Raw genomic sequence first — 14,951 nt, 5'->3', positions numbered from 1 at the left:
AGAACCATATGATAAGACTGAAGGAAGCCAACAGAATGCAGGAACAGGGAGAAATGTCTGGGATTGGAATTGATTGGCAGGACTGGGTTGGGATACATGGAATACAGCAGAGACTCAGTCATCTTTGGGAATATGATAGTTGGTACTCAGGAAAGGGGGGAGACATGGCTGTCCCCTGGAGGCAAGAGAAAGAAGCTCCAGACTGAAGTTTGCAGCTGAGCACCTGCCTAGGTGTTCCAGAGGCATATGACAGTGAGGACGGAGGAGGCCATGAAGAGCAGGTAGAGGCGGAAGAGCAGGGCATCCATCACGTGACTGAACTGCACCCACAGCTCCACCGAGTGCTGCTTCTGGGCCTCATGTTCCCACTGGGCCCTTGTCCATTCTGAGCCCCCTGTCAGCTCTGCCTTCCCAGGGCCTGGCATCTGCCCTGCTGATACCTCTGGCTCCTTCACACTTACAGAAAGACAGACTCAGCCATGGGCTGCAAATGTCACCTATACAGGGAGGGAGACAGGGAAGGAGGCAGGAGCAGAGAAGTGGAGGTGGGGGAAGGGGAAGTGTGACTTCCCTCACCAGGCAGGTGGGTGGGGGTGAGACCCAGGCCCTTATTTCCCCTCTGGGGCGCAGTGGGACAGCATCTCCCTGGGCTGGTGTTGTGGAGCAGCAGGGAGTGGAGCCACAGAGGCAGGGGTGCGGGCTGGGTTGTGGCCACGTGCAGCAGGTGGGTGATGAAGACGGTCTCCAGCAGGCTGTCCACCATCAGGGAGAGGCACAGGGTGAAGTAGACACTTGGAGGGAAGGGGGGGCCTGCTGAGGGCCAGAGGCACCACCTAGAATTTCTTTCTTCTCTTCCAATCCCACCCTGGCAGGCATACGGCCTCCTTTTCCCAGTATACCTCCCTTCCTGAGTTGGTTCCCACTCTTCTCTTCCAAAAGGTGGGAGGAGCATCCATACCGATGAGGGGGGTGCCACTGGTGGGGAGCAAGTCATTCATCATGAGCAGGAAGACGTTGTAGCCCAGCAGGAGCATTATCTTGAATGGGACATGTTTCCCACTTTTCACTGGCAGTAGAAGCTGAGGGCATCGATGGCAGCCAGAAAGCCACTGGGCATGAGGAGGTTTATGACATAGAGGCTGGGCCTGCGCCTGATGGCCACCTGGTGGGGTAGAAGAGGGCGGCAAGTAGTTATGGGGTCTGAGAAACCCTCAAATCCAAGAATGGCAGTGACAGTTTCTGTCTCTGCCTTTTTCTTTGGCCTAATATCACCTGGGATCTGGAGCTGTGTGGAATGCAGCTTTAGAATCTGATATAGAACCTGGGAAGAGACAGTTAGGCCAGAGCCCTGAGCTTTAGGATGGAGAATGAGGCTGGGAAGCCAGGAGAGAGGGTAACACTGGGAGACCCTGAAACTTGGGAGATGCATATTCGATGGACATTCTAGGCAAGGGTGAAAGCACGGGAGGACGGAAAGAGCAAGAGCCTCCAAGCTCACATAGAACACAATCTGATCATACAGGTTGCCTCCCCTGGACATCTTTGCGGTGGCCTTGTTGATGCCCAGGAGCTCCCATTCTCCATGGGCCTGAAGGATGTCCCAGGATGTGTCTGTTATTTCCCACACTTCTTTCTCCATGTCCAGCAACATGCTGTCCACTGAAAATGAGAACCATCTGAATCATTTTTCAAGGATATAGTTTCCTGGTGGCTCAACTGCTCTCTTTTTCCATCCTTTCTTTCAACAAATAGTTTTGAGTGCCTCCCACATGCCAGGAAACTTGCCAGGAGCTTGGGATGGTAAGAAACAAGACAGACTTGGGTTCTGCCTTTATGAAAAATCTTTTAGCATCCATAGAGCCTTATTCTTCTCCCTATCCATACTCCTTGGTCACAATTTACTCATAGTTTCTTTATATTTGTTGGCTGCTCTCATTCACTCCATCCCTGAGACCCCACTGCAACTCACCTGTATAGAGGAATGAGCTGAAGGTGAGTGTGCAGTTCTGCTGGTCGAAGGGGAAGTAGAAAATGTCCAGGTTACAGATACTGTCCACCTTCATGGGTTTCTTATACCTGATGCGACCTTCATTACTTACATATGCTGTAAGGCCTTTTGGGGTCTTATCCACATCCATGCTGGAGGAGAGATAAGGCAAGAGGAGGGTGCTGCGGTTTCTCTCTCTCTCTTTTTTTTTTTTTTTTTTTGAGACAGGATCTTGTTCTGTCACCCAGGCTGTAGTACAGTGGCAGGCTCTCAGCTCACTGCAACTTCCATGTCCTGGACTCAAATGATCTTCCTGTCTCAGCCTCAGCCTCCCAAGTAGCTGGGACTATAGGCACACCACCAGTCCTGGCTAATTTTTTTTTTTTTAAGAGATGAGGTTTCATCATGTTGCCCAGGCTGGTCTCAAACTCCTGAACTCAAGTGATCCGCCCATCTTGGCCTCCCAAAGTGCTGGGATTGCAGGCATGAGCCACTGCGCCCGGCCCAGTTTCTCTTATCTCTCGGGTTGTTTCTTAGCCATCTAAAGAGCACTTACAGCGGCCCCAGTGGTGAACTGTGATCTCTATGGCTACCAGGAGATAGGACGTGACCAGCCCTTGATACGCACAGTTCAACGATGAAAATGTCTGGGAGCCACAGGTTCTTGGCTGCCATACTCATCTTCGTGATGCCCTCACACTCCTCTGGGTTCCAGCTGATAAATGGGTTATCCCAAACCTAGAGCCCAGGTGGAGGAGAGTTGAGAGCCTGAGATGAATTGGAGTTATTTTCTCCTGCCCCTTAATTTCTTCTTTTTTAAAAAAAGTTATAAAATACTTCAAGCATATAGAAAAATATATAAAATATTATGACAAACATCTACGTATCTACAACCCAACTTTGTGGCGTTAATATTTTATTAAATTTACTTGCTTTTTTTCAAGAAATGAGAATTATAGATAAAATCGAACCTGCCTAGGACCATTTCTTCATGAATTTTGATCAGCCAGCGCTGGTGGTCTGGGAACCACACTTTGAGAGTGAGGTTAGGTGATTGTATTATCTTTCTCCAGCTCCTTCCTTCCTTTCCTCCAAGCAGGCTTTTTTTTTTTTTTCCTTTTCTTTTCTTCTTTTTTTATTTTTATTTTTTGAGATGGAGTCTCGCTCTGTCACCCAGGCTGAAGTGCAGTGGCGTGATCTCAGCTCACTGATATAGATATAAAACCTCTGCCTCCTGGGTTCAAGCAATTCTCCTGCCTCAGCCTCTTGAGTTTCACCATGTTGGCCAGAGGTACACAGCAACCTCTGCCTCCTGGGTTCAAGCGATTCTCCTGCCTCAGCCCCTTGAGCAGCTGGGATTACAGGTGCGTGCCACCACCTGACTAATTTATTTTATTTTATTTTATTTTATTATTTTTTTGTGAGATGGAGTCTTGCACTGTCACCCAGGCTGGAGTGCAGTGGCATGATCTCAGCTCACTGATATAGATATAAAACCTCTGCCTCCTGGGTTCAAGCAATTCTCCTGCCTCAGCCTCTTGAGTAGCTGGGATTACAGGTGCGTGCCACCACCTGACTAATTTATTTTATTTTATTTTATTATTATTATTATTATTTTGAGATGGAGTCTCCCTCTGTCACCCAGGCTGGAGTGCAGTGGCGCGATCCCGGCTCACTGCAACCTCCGCCTCCCCAGGTTCGCGCCATTCTCCTGCCTTCAAGCCTCCCGAGTAGCTGGTGTACAGGCGCCCCACCACAACACCCAGCTAATTTTTTGGGTATTTTTAGTAGAGATGGGGATTTCACTGTAGGTTAGCCATGAAGTCTTGATTCCTGACCTCGTGATCTGCCGCCTTGGCCTTCCCAAGTGCTGGGATTAAAGGCGTGAGCCACCGGCGCCCGGTCACACCCAGCTAATTTTTTAATAATTTTTTGGAGAGATGGAGTTTCACCATGTTGGCCAGGCGGTCTTTGAACTCTGACCTCAAGTGGATCCACCCCGCATAGGCCTCCCAAGAGCTGGATTATAGGCGTGAACCACCCAAGCCCCAGCCCATCAACAGGCTGTTCAGGTTGGAAACTCATTCATTCCACTTTTTATTTCCACCCATCCCTCCCCACACACTTGTTTTCCTTATCAATGCAATTAAGATATAAATTTTCCACGGGTTATGGCTTTTGATTACATTCATAGATTTTTCATATTATAATTTCATTTCCTAATTACTTACATATTTCTACTTAATTGCTTTAATTTATCCTTTGCCTCAAATATTTGGAAATTTAATTTTAAATTCCCCAAAAGAAACAAGGTTTTCTTTTCTTTCTTTTTTTTTTTGAGATGCTAGTCTCAACTCTGTAAGCCCAAGCTGGAGCGAGCGGTGTGATCTCGGCCAACTGCAATCTCTGTCTCCCTGGCTCAAGTGATTCCTTTGTGCCTCAGCCCTCCTGAGGAGCTGGAACTACAGCCAAGTGTCACCAAGCCTGGTCTAATATTGTTTAATTTTTAGTAGAGACGGTATTTCACTTATGTTGCCCGGGTGGTCCCCTTGAACTCCTGAGTTCAGGTGAATCTCCACGGCCTCGGCCTTCCAAAAGGCTGCCCACAGGTGGTGAGCCACTGTGCCCAAAGCCTTTTTTTTAATTTTTTAATTTTAATTTAATTTTTATTTTTTTATTATTATTATACTTTAAAGTTCTAGGGTACATGTGCATAATGGCAGTTTTGTTACATATGTATAACTTGTCCATGTGGTGGTGCTGCAGCCATCAACTCGTCCCATTTACATCAGGTATAACTCCAATGAATCCCTTCCCCTCCCCTCCCCATGATAGGCCTGGTGTGTGATGTTCCCCTTACCTGAGTCCAAGTGGACTCATTGTTCAGTACCACCTATGAGTGAGACATGTGGTTGGTTTGGTTTTCTGTTCTTGTGGATAGTTTGCTAAGAATGATGGTTTCCAGCTGCATCCATGTCCTACAAAGGAACAAACTCAATCGTTGTTTAAATGGCTGCATAGTATTCCATGGTGGTATAATGGTGCCACATTTTCTAAATCCAGTCTGTCACTGATGGAATTGGGGGTTGATTCCCAAGTCTTTGCTAATTGTGAATAGGTGGCTGCAATAAACATACGTGTGGATGTGTCTTTATAGTAGCATGATTATAATCCTTTGGGTATATACGTAAATGGAATGGCTGGTCCTATGGTACATCCTAGTTTAGATCCTTGAGGATCGCCATACTGTCCATAAAATGGTTGAACTAGTTTACAATCCCACCAACAGTGTAAAAGGGTTCCTGATTTCTCCACATCCTCTCCAACACCTGTTGCTTCCTGACTTTTGAATGATTGCCCGATTCTAACTGGTGTGAGATGGTATCTCATTGTGGTTTTGATTTGCATTTCCTCTGATGGCCAGTGATGATGAGCATTTTTTTTTTTTTTTAAAGATAGGGTCTCACTCTGTTGCCCAGGCTACAGAGCAGTGGCACAATTATGGCTCACTGCAGCCTTGACCTCCCGGGCTCAAGTGATCCTCCCATCTCAGCCTTCCCAGTAGCTGGGACTACAGGTGTGAAACACCATACCAAGGTAGTTTTTGTATTTTTTTGTAGAGACGAGGTTTTGCCATGTTGCCCAGGCTGGCTTCAAACTCCTGGGCTCAAGCAACCCACCTACCTTGGCCTCCCAAAGTTCTGAGATTACAGGCATGAGCCACTGTGCCTGGCCTCTCCTTGATTTTGAAAGCAGTGTATTAAAGCCCCTCATCATTATGGTCAGTTTTTCAGTTTCTCCTTCATGTGTTTCAAAGCAATGTTAGCGACATAAAAATTCATAATTATTATATCTTTGTTTAAAATCCTTTTTGACTGTTAACTGTAGGGAGAGAATAAAGTGTTGTCCATACCATTTCCAGCCACAGGAAGGATGACAAGAGGTACAGCTGTTCATCCTGCCAAAAGAATTTCCTATTTCCATCGTGTTGCCAGTAAGAAGTCTGTTCATCTCCCCCACTTCCCATGCTTGTTTACCAACTCCCGAGGTATGTAAAGGGGATATGTGATCAAGGACAAAAGCTCTATCAAAACAGATGTGTTAGGCTGTGGACAGGAGAGTTCACAGCAGGGCAGGAGTAAAGTAGTCCCTCTCAACCTTGGCTGTATATGAGAATAACTCGGAAAGCTTGAAAATATTGATGTGGCCGGGTGCGGTGGCTCATGCCTATAATCCCAGCACTTTGGGAGGCCGAGACAGGCAGATCACTTGAGGTCAGGAGTTTGAGAGCAGCTTGGCCAACATGGTGAAACTCTGTCTCTACTCAAAATACAAAAATTAGCTGGGTGTTGTGATGCATGCCTGAAATCCCAGCTACTCGGGAGGCTGAGGCAGGAGAATCGCTTGAGCCCAGGAGGTGGAGGTTGCAGTGAGCCAAGATCATGCCGTTGCACTCCAGCCTGGGCAAGAGTGAGACTCCATCTCAAAAAAACAAAAACAAAACAAAAACGATTCTTGGGTTTCATCCAATCAGAAGCTCTGGGATTAGAACCTGGTCACTGGTATGTAGCCAGAGTGAGAAGAAAAGATTCTCTTCCATGTGCTGCTATACCTCACCCTGCTGCACTGGACAGAGCTTCTTTGAGATCCCCATGCCAGGCAAATGCCATCCAGCAGTGGTGGAGGAAGCAGAAATCTGGCTAAGGGCTTTGGGGGACCACCTTGCCAGGGGCTGGGAAAAGGTTAAGGACACCAAGGAGGGCTAGAGGGGTCAGCACTCACTACATCTGGGATGGTAGACATCGTGAAGGAGATGTTGACTCCGGTGGGGACACTGATGGTGACTGTTCGGAAGGCCTTTCTATTAAACACTGAATTCAGAGCAGTGGGATCCACCCTGTGCTGGCCAAACCCTGAGTATTTGATGGTGAAAGTAACGCCCCTTCCTGTAGTGGACATCAAATGTGTGAGATGAAGGAGAGCAACCCTGTGCTCCCTATATGAGAGGGGCCCCAAGGCAGGGCCTGGGGTCGCCTGTGATAAAATGAGAGCTAACATTTGTTGAGCATTGGCTATGTGTCAGGTATATTCTAAGCCCTTTAAAAATGGATTACCTCATTTAATCCTCCCAATCCCCATCAGGTAGATACTGCTTTAGCCTCATGTAATAAATGAGCTAACTAAGGTGCAATAAAGGGAAGTAACTTCCTACAGTCAGACAGCCAATCAAAGGCAGAAGCCAGATTTGTTCTGAACCCAGGTTTATCTGCTGCTGCTGTGCTATATGTCCCCAGGCATGAGATGAAGAATGGGGAGGGGATCACCAAGAGGGGTCCAGACGCTGGGCTTTTCCTTCCGAGGCCTGGGAGGATGGGGTGAGCTGGAATGCAAATTCGGGAAGCTAATGTGGCAAGCTGAGTTAGAGCTCCAACCTCCTTTCCAATATTTCTGTCTCCATGCAAAGCATGCCCAAATCTGTATGCAAACTGAGCCTGGAACGTTGATAGTCATCTGATAGGATTACAGTCCCGGGGCCCCCGAGAGAACACACCTGTTTTCACCCTGACTGCCCCAACCTTCCTTCTCCTTACTTGACTTTACCCAACTCTATCACCAGCATTCTAGTTTGAGGCTTTTAAAAAGTTGTATTTTGGTGCAGCACACCAACATGGCACAAGTATACATATGTAACAAACCTGCACGTTATGCACATGTACCCTAGAACTTAAAGTATAATAAATAAATTAATTAAAAGAATAAAATAAAATCAATACTTTTAAAGCTAAAAAAAAAAAGAACTTTTGGATAACTAACTTCTTTAATGAATACATTATATGAAATGGACTTGATTTGCTAATACTTGTTAAGAATTATATTATGATGAGGGGTGGGATATAGATTATGATTATTAAAGTTGCTTATATTAATATAGTATCTCCATTAATTTAAATTTTACCATATTACTAACTTATTAAATTATTGGGAGAGCCTCCACTTTTCTACTCTATCACTTTTTGTACTATTATGTGTGCTGGATATAGATAGAAATGATCTGTTAACTATGGTAGAAAGCATATTTCAAAGTATCTGCGTCTGTATGACAAGATACATTTTAACAATTTTATTATCTATAATTTATGTAGAATACAATTCACCAGTGTTGACGTTACAATTGCAATAAACTTATAAAGTAACATTAAAAAAAAAGTTGTATTTTATTTTTAATGAACATATAATAATTGTGCATATTTCTTAGTTTGGGGCTTTTGGGTTTTTTTTTGAGACAGCTACTCACTCTGCTGTCCAGGCTGGAGTGCAGTGGCACAATCACTGTAGCCTCAGCCTCTGGGCTTAGGGGATTTTCCCACCTCAGCCTCCCAAGTAACTGTGACTACAGGCACTCCCCCCACACTTGGCTAATTTTTAAACATTTTTTTTTTGTAGAGACGGGGGTCTCACTGTGTTGCCCAGGCTGGTCTGAAACCCCTGGGCTCAAGTGATTCTCCCACCTGGGCCTCCCAAAGTTCTGGAATTATAGGTGTGAGCCACCATGCCCAGCCGAATAGCTATTTTTAGAAGTGTGGGTGGGCTTTTTTTTTTTTTTTTTCTTTTTAAAATTTTGTTTAGATGAGTCTCACTCTGTCGCCCAGGCTGGAGTGCAGTGGCATGATCTTGGCTCACTGCAATCTCTGCCTCCCAGGTTCAACCGATTCTTGTGCCTCAGCCTCCCAAGTAACTGGGATTACAGGCATCGCCACCACATCAGGCTAGTTTTTGTATTTTTAGTAGAGATGGAGTTTCACCATGTTAGCCAGGCTGGTCTTGAACTCCTAACCTCAGGTGATCCACCTGCCTCAGCCTCCCAAAGTGCTGGGATTACAGGTGTGAGCCACCTCACCTGGCCCGTCTTACCCTCTTCTAACTAATACATTTTTAAATTTTCTACTCGTGAAAATGTGTTGGAGGAGCAACAACTTGGAATGAGAGAGATGGTTGATAACCTCTGTGCCAAGGACATTGAGCCTTATCCATTCTCAGCGTCACAGTGCTTTCCAGGCAAATTCTTAAACCACTCTAAGAACAGTGAATATTCATTTGTCAACCCCTGTGTGCAAGTGCCCAGAGGGGCTTTCATAACCATTTACACTGCCTAGACCAGGTGTACAATTTGTGTCTCTTCCCTGTGCTGGCCTTTAAATTCACCTCTGGTTCAGTCCTCTCCTGTGCCTCCCTATCCAAAGTCATGGAATAATCTAAGGAGGAGAGATGACATTTATTGGCACTCTTACCAAGCTCCAGGCACTGTGCTTCCCTCCTCCTCTTACTGAATCCTCACAACCCTGCAAGGTAGGTTTTGTTTTACAGATGAGGAAACTGGAGCTCAGAGAAGTTAAGCAGTGCATCCAAGTTTATAAAACTAGCAACGTGAGACACGAAGATTCAAACCCAGGTCCATCTGTCTCCAAATCCCATGTTCTTGTCTCTCTCCCATACTGACTCCCTGGAAGAGAAGCACATTCTACTTTCACCCTTGACCTGCTGCCTTCTGGCACCTTACCTAATCTAGAGCCCTTGGATCCAGTAGGTGGTTGGGGAAATTATGGCTAAAGGAGGTGGGCACTTAGCTACAATGGTTTGGGTTTCATACCTGTAGAGAGAAAGAATTACACCTGTGGACAGAAAGACGGATGGATATAGAAGCTAAATACAAGAGAAGACAATCGTGGATGGTTGTCTTCCATGTAGAGTACCAATGGGGAAAAGACAGACTTTTCAAGTAGTATTGGGAAAACTGGATATCCATATGCAAATGGATAAAGTTTGCTGGTGTTGAACTCTATTTTCCAGAAGAAAATAAAAGTGCTCTTGTGTGGCATGTAACTGGAAGGGGATTTTCCGTCTTTCAGAAAAGGAAAGTCTATGTGGGCATTATGGTAATGTAGCTATGAAAGAACTCTATCCGTCTTAGACAATCTCTAGGAGGTGGAAATTTGAAAAAAGTTCCTAAATGTTCTACTAGGAATAGGTCCTCCTTCTTCCCCCTTCCCCCATTGTTGCTCCTTTCTTACCTTGAACCAGAAGACTGAGAAGGAGGTAGAAGGAAAATATTTTCCTGTGGAACCAGCTTCCTTCCATCTTCGTTACCTAAATTCTTCTCTGAACATGTACTGGGACCCAGGAATGCCCAGATTAAAGCAGCACAGGCCACACCTAGAGCCCGACTTTGAATACTAATAGCATTGGTTGACCACTGACATTTGTAACCTTCCTGGAAAGAGTGTTCTCGTTGTCTTGTTCTTGCCTATGCTTGAGGTTCAGTCTGCTTTTGAGACTTTATCTTAGTCTTAGATACTTTACTACAACGTATATGGTTATAGATAGCTCATATGTGATCAGCGTGCAGATCTTGGTGAGATACCTCAGTCTGAAAACTCATCTCTTCAATTCTGGAAAATTCTCAGACATTTATAAATATTTCACTTCCTCTATTTTTCTTATTAGACATGTGTTGAATGGTTTCCTTCTATCTTACATGCCTTTTATTGCTGTGGTAACAAATCACAAACCCAGTGGCTTAAATAAACACAATTTGTTATTTTACTGTTCTGTGGGCCAGAAGTTTGAAATGGGTCTTACTGGGCTAAAATGAATGTGTCAGCAGGACCGCATTCCTTCTGGAGGCTCTAGAGGAGAATCCATTTCTTTGCCTTTTCCAGATTTTTTTTTTTTTTTTTTTTTTTAGCGGGGTTTCCTCTTTCGCCCAGGCGGCAAAAAACGGTGCAATCGTAACTCACTGCAGCCTTGGCATCCTGGGCTCAAGGGATCTTTCCATCTCAGCCTCCCAAGTAGCTGGGACCTCACAGGTGTGAGCCACCAAGCTTGGCTATTTTTTATTTTTTATTTTTTTAAGTAGAAATGAGGTCTCACTTTGTTGCCTAGCCTGGTCTCCAACTCCTGGCCTCAAGTGATCCTCCAACCTTGATCTCCCAAAGTGCTGGGATTATAGACGTGAGCCATTGCACCCGGCCTTTTCCAGCTTTTAAACTGCCTGTATTTCTTGGTTCATTATTTTTACTTCTCCGTCTTCAAAACCAGCAACATCAGGCCAATGTTTCTCACAAGTCATCTCATCTCATCTTGTTTCTCTCTCCTTCTTCCACTTATAAGAGCCTTTGTGATTGCATTGTGTTCATTTGAATAATCCAGGATAATCTCCCGATCTCAAAGTCAGCTAATTAACAACCTTAATTTCATCTGCAACTTTAACTCTCCTTTTCCATATAACCTAAGGTTCCAGAGATTAGGATGTGGACAAATTCTGGGGGACATTATTCTGCCTAGCACACCTCTCTTTCCTATTTTCTACCTCTTTATCTCTGTCCCTAATGATTTCTTCAGATCTGGCTTCCAGGAAAAAAATTCTCTCCTCAACTGTGTTTACTTTATTTTATTCTATTAATTAATTTATTTTTGATGCAACTCAGTAATTTTTATTGTAACTGGAAGACAATACATCGCAGAAACTTTATGGTAGGTCTGGGGAAAAGTGTTATTTACAATAGATGATGACATAATTTGTCTTTCGTAATTACATATGAAGAATGCAAAATGCAGGTATGGATGCCTTTCATATTTTATTTTGTTTTGAGATGGAGTCTCACTCTGTTGCCCAGGCTAGAGTGCAGTGGCGTGATCTTGGCTCACTACAGCCTCCACCTCCTTGGTTTGAGTGATTCTCCTGCCTCGGCCTCCTGAGTAGCTGGGACTACAGGCTTGTGCCACCACACCCAGCTAATTTTTTGTATTTTTAGTAGAGACAGGGTTTCACCATGTTGGCCAGGGTGGTCTTGAACTCCTCACCTCAGCTGATCTGCCCACCTCGGCCTCCCAAAGTTCTGAGATTACAGGAGTGAGCCACCGTGGCTGACCCTCAACTGTGTCTAATCTGTGCATCTAATCTGGCCACTGAGTTTTTTTTTGTTTGTTTGTTTGTTTTTGTTTTGTTTTGTTTTTTAGAGACAGAGTTTCACTGTCTCCCACCATGCCTGGCCCTCAACTGTGAGCCTCCATGCTGGGATTACAGACGTGAGCCACCGTGCCCGGCCCTCAGCTGTGTCTAATCTGTCCACCTAATCTGTCCATTGAATTTTGCTTTTGTTTTGTTTTCTTTTTAGAGACAGGGTCTTGCTGTCTCCCAGGCTGGAGTACAGTGGTATGATCATAGCTCACTGTAGCCTTGAATTCCTGGGCTCAGGCAATCCTGCCACCTCAGCCTCCCAAGTAGCTGGGACTACAGGTGCATGCCACCATGTGTGGCTAATATTTTTTATCGTTTCTAGAGACAGGGCCTTGCTATGCTGCTCAGGCTGGTGTTGAACTCCTGGCCTCAAGTGATCCTCCTGCCTCAGCCTCCCAAAGCACTGGAATTACAGGCATGAGCCACCATGGCTAACCTTTTACCCATTTTTAAATCAAGTTGTTTTTTGTTGTTGAGTTTCAGGAATTCTATGTATAGTTTGGATATTAATCCCTTATCAGCTATATAATTGTCAAATGTTTTCTCTCATTTTGTGGGTTGTCTTTTTTCCTCTGTTAATATTGTCTTTTGATTCATAGATTTTTAATATTTTCATGAAGTACTATTTGTCTATTTTTTCTTTTGTTGCCTATGCCTTTGTGTCATATCCAAGAAATCACTGCTAAATCCAATGTTGTGAAGCTTTTCCCCATGTGTTCTTTTAGGAGTTTTATTGTTTTAGGTCTACACTTAAATCTTTTTTTTTTTTGAGATGGAGTTTCACTCTTGTTGCTCAGGCTGAGTGCAGTGGTGCGATCTCAGCTCACTGCAACCTCCACCTCCCGAGTTCAAGTGATTCTCCTGCCTTAGCCTCTCGAGTAGCTGGGATTACAGGCATGTGCCACCACGCCCAGCTAATTTTGTATTTTTAGTAGAGACAGGGTTTCTCCATGTTAGTCAGGCTGGTCTTGAACTCCCCACCTCAGGTGATCTGCCTGCCTCGGCCTCCCAAAGTGCTGGGATTACAGGTGTGAGTCACCGCATCTGGCCCTACACTTAAAATCTTTTATCCATTTTGAGTTAATTTTGGTATATGGTTTTGGGTAAGGGTCAAACTTTATTCTTTTGCATGTGGATATCCAGTTTTCCCAATATTACTACTTGAAAAGTCTGTCTTTTCCCCATTGGAACTCTTGCAAAAATAATTTGGCCATTTGTGTGAGGGTTTATTTCTGGTTTCTCTATTCTATTCCATTGGTATACATGTCTCGCTCTCTCTTTTTTTTTTTTTGATGATGTAGTTTCACTCTTTTTGCCCAGGCTGGAGTGCAATGGTGCCTTCTCCACTCACCACAACCTCTGCCTCCCGAGTTCAAGCAATTCTCCTGCCTCAGCCTCCTGAGTAGCTGGGATTACAGGCATGCACCACCACACCTGACTAATTTTTTGTATTTTTAGTAGAGATGGGGTTTCTCCATGTTGGTCAGGCTGGTTTCAAACTCCCAACCTCAGGTGATCCATCTGCCTCAGCCTCCTGTGCAGCTGGTTTTACAGGTGTGAGCCACTGCGCCTGGCCTTATTTTTATTTATTTATTTTTTTATTTAAGACAGAGTCTCACTCTGTTGCCCAGGCTGGAGTGCAGTGGCGCCATCTTGGCTCACTGCAACCTTTGCCTCCTGGATTCAAGTGATTCTCCTGTTTCAGTCTCCCAACTAGCTGGAATTACAGGCGCATTCCACCATGCCCAGCTAATTTTTATATTTTTAGTAGAGACGAGGTTTCACCATGTTGGTCAGTCTGGTCTCAAACTACTGACCTCACGTGGTCAGCCTGCCTCGGCCTCCCAAACTGCTGGGATTACAGGTGTGAGCCACTGTGCCCAGTCTGTGGTATGTTTTGAAATCAGGGAGTGTGAATCTTCCAGCTTCATTTTTCTTTTTAAAGATTGTTTCAGGTATTCAAGGTCCTTTGACATCCCATATGAATTTTAGGATGGGTTTTCTATTTCTGCAAAATTGTCATTGGGATTTTGATAGGAATTGCATTGAGTCTGTTCATTGCTTTAAGTAGTATTGACATTTTACCAATTTTGTGTCTTCCAATCCATAAACATGAGATGTGTTTCCACTTGTTTATATTTTTAAAAAATTTGTTTCAGCAACGTTTTATAGTTTTCATTGTACAAGAATTTTACTTCTTTGGCTAAATTAATTCCCCAGTATTTTTTTCCTTTTGATGCCATTGTAAATGGAATTGATTTTTGTAATTTTCCTTTTCTGATCATTCATTGTTAATGTATAGAAATGCAACAGATTTTTGTTTGTTTGCTTTGTATCCTGATACTTTGCTAAATTCATGTATTAGTTTTAATGCTACTAGTTTTTGTGAGATCTTTAGTATTTTCTACATATAAAATAACATCATCTGCAAACAGATAATTTTACTCTTTCTTTTCCAATTTGGATGCCTTTTGTTTCTTTTTCTTGCCTACTTGCTCTGGCTAGAACTTTCAGGACTATGTGGTTTTTAGTTTGTTTTAGCTTGTCTGTTTTAGAGATGGGGTCTTTCTCTGATATCCAGGCAGTAGTGTCCCAAAATGTTGAGATTACAGGTGTGAGCCACTGCACCTGGCCAACTATGTTGAATAGAAGTGGTGAAATTGGCCGGGCGCGGTGGCTCAAGCCTGTAATCCCAGCACTTTGGGAGGCCGAGATGGGCGGATCACGAGGTCAGGAGATCGAGACCATCCTGGCTAACACGGTGAAACCCTGTCTTTACTAAAAAATACAAAAAACTAGCCGGGCGAGGTGGTGGGCGCCTGTAGTCCCAGCTACTCGGGAGGCTGAGGCAGGAGAATGCCGTAAACCCGGGAGGCGGAGCTTGCAGTGAGCTGAGATCCGGCCACTGCACTCCAGCCTAGGTGACAGAGCGAGACTCCGTCTCCA

General features: G+C 44.5%; 1 protein-coding gene across 1 annotated transcript; it reads right to left on the bottom strand.

The window, feature by feature from the left end:
- Positions 1-227: 227 nt before the first annotated feature.
- HTR3E (5-hydroxytryptamine receptor 3E) lies at positions 228-10,123 on the bottom strand. Its single transcript, XM_017865790.1, is given in 10 exon segments — positions 228-472; positions 568-810; positions 959-1,072; positions 1,075-1,162; positions 1,499-1,659; positions 1,970-2,139; positions 2,616-2,725; positions 5,901-5,945; positions 6,770-6,933; positions 10,057-10,123. Coding segments are annotated over 10 exon segments (1,407 nt in total).
- Between the last annotated feature and the right edge of the window lie 4,828 nt (positions 10,124-14,951).

This window comes from Rhinopithecus bieti, unplaced genomic scaffold, assembly GCF_001698545.2.
Source record: "Rhinopithecus bieti isolate Rb0 unplaced genomic scaffold, ASM169854v2 scaffold_2432, whole genome shotgun sequence".
In the NCBI taxonomy this organism is placed as follows: Eukaryota; Metazoa; Chordata; class Mammalia; order Primates; family Cercopithecidae; genus Rhinopithecus; species Rhinopithecus bieti.
This window is presented reverse-complemented; position numbering and strand designations above follow the sequence as displayed.